Below are 2,134 nucleotides of genomic sequence, written 5' to 3' on the forward strand. Positions count from 1 at the left end.
TTGGGCCGTGGTTTTTGGTGGTATGTGGGAATGTTTTTTTATTTTCAGTGGCCTCTCTTTTGCGTGTTGGACCTGTGTTGGGAGCAAACACGCATTCGGCCCAAGTAGGCCTACCAGCACGGCTGGTTCCCGGTGCGGTGTGTGTGCGCACTAATGTTTAGTCCCACCTCGCCTTCCAGAGCGCGCTGGACCGGTTTATAAGCCCTGGTGAGGCAACGGTCTCGAACTCCTCCGGTTACGTATTTGGGTGCTTATAGATGGCGCTCGCTGCTGTTTCCTCTATGACCTGTGGGCCCTTGTGTGCCCGGCCACATGCACCGTGCCTCAGAACGGAATCGCCCACTGTGGGCGTAGAGTTACTACGAGACTGGCTGGGCCTGGTTGCTCCTGGGCGGTCAATTTTTTCTTCATATTTTTCCTGTTACGTATTTTTCTAATATAGGGCGTGCACTGCTTAGTAAATCATTTTGCACTGCATTCATGAGGTTTGAGTACTACATGTGCACACATTTCGCACTACATATGCAGGTGCATTTTTGTGCACTGCATCCTGGTCGAATTTTTTTAGTGTTTTTCCTCTTACGTATTCTTTTCTAATATACAGTGTGCACTGCATTCGTCAGAGTCTTGTACTGTATGTGCACATATTTTGCACTACATATGCAGGAGTATTTTTCCACTACATTCATCAGGTTTAGTGTATTGCATGTGCCCACATTTTCGCATTACATATGCAGGTGCATTTTTTGCACTGCATGCATCCTATTTGTGCACTGCCTCCTGGTCGAACTTTTCTTGGTTTTTTCCTCTTATGTATTCTATTCTAATATATTGTGTGCACCGATTTGTTAGTTCTGTGTGTACTTCATTCATCAGAATACCGTACTGCATGTGCCCACATTTTGCACTACAAGCATCCTATTTGTGCACTACATCTTCGTCTATTTTGTGCACTCCTCGAATCACATACTTTATGTGCACTACTGTATGTTCTAATATTGAACTCTAGTTTTGTAATTGAAATAAACTTCTTCACAACATAAGCAAAGTTCATCATTACAAGCCATTATGTATGACAAGCAAACTAAGTTCAGCAAAAGCAAACGATCACAAGCAAACTAACGCTACATAAGCAAACAATAGAAAGAAAATTTGATGATAAATCTAAAACGATGCGAGCAATGTTGGTTCATGGCCAGCACCGTCTGCTTATTCACCAGGTAGAGTCTCCCCAGCTGCTCCTGGGGTGCTTCTTGGGGGGCTCCTCCTTCTCCAGCTTCGCACAGCGAAGCCTGTCCTGGGTGAGGGTGATGCGGTTCCATATCTCGTATGCTGCGTAGGCGTCCTTTGTCGCGTACTCTATGTGCCTCATGGACAGAGGAAGGGAGAACCAGTGCACATGTTCTTCGTTGGTGATATTCTTCTTCATGTTGTTGTAGTAGTCGTCGATGAGCATGTCGGCGACGTCTGCAAGGGAGTCCAACTCCTTGGTGGCCTCGGGCACCCTCCATTCCTTCAGGATGTCGACGATGTTGGCGACCTCTAGATTGACGCGCTCTAGCCTAGTTTTGTCGCCGCCGATGGTGAAGCTAGCAAACGTGTACCTGGGGTCGGCAAGGAAGTTTTCATAGACGGTGCACCTTTCAGCGGCGCTCAGTTGGAAAAGCAGCACCGGCTGAGTCTTGCCGACGGAGAGTTGGACAAGGGCGGGTTTCTGCGTCGCCTCGGGCTCATTGTTGTACTCAATATCAATCCCGACGATCTTGTGGCGCTGGAGCCTGAGGTGGCGCTTGTACTTCTCGAGGAGGTCGCCATCTGCTTCTTGTCGTTGGTGTGGATGATGTGCAACTTGGTGTTGCCGTGCGCCTCCACGTTCCTGTACTCATCGACGAACCCCATCGGTGGGAGTAGGGCTTGGTGTCTTTTGTGGAGATTGGTGTGATGAAGCAATTTGGGCAGCACAATGGATACTTGTGTTGTTGTGGTGAGAAAGCCTTGGCATGGGTACGAATTTAAGGTGGGGGGTGGCCGCAGCGGATGAACTCATGATCTCGCTGACGATACGGTAGTGCAGATCGTGGGTTGGGGTTACATCTGTTATCGTGGGTTTGTGGCGATGGAGCCGCTCAGATTG

The 2,134-nt window shown here is 48.5% G+C and overlaps 1 protein-coding gene across 1 annotated transcript; it reads right to left on the reverse strand.

Moving 5' to 3' along the window:
• Positions 1-1,213: 1,213 nt before the first annotated feature.
• On the reverse strand, positions 1,214-1,899 carry LOC141021732 (uncharacterized). Its single transcript, XM_073497590.1, has 2 exons — positions 1,860-1,899; positions 1,214-1,815 (listed from the first exon to the last, which is right to left on the reverse strand). Exons 1-2 carry the CDS (start codon positions 1,897-1,899, stop codon positions 1,214-1,216), a joined length of 642 nt encoding a protein of 213 aa, XP_073353691.1.
• Between the last annotated feature and the right edge of the window lie 235 nt (positions 1,900-2,134).

This window comes from Aegilops tauschii, chromosome 4, assembly GCF_002575655.3.
Source record: "Aegilops tauschii subsp. strangulata cultivar AL8/78 chromosome 4, Aet v6.0, whole genome shotgun sequence".
Taxonomy (NCBI): Eukaryota; Viridiplantae; Streptophyta; class Magnoliopsida; order Poales; family Poaceae; genus Aegilops; species Aegilops tauschii.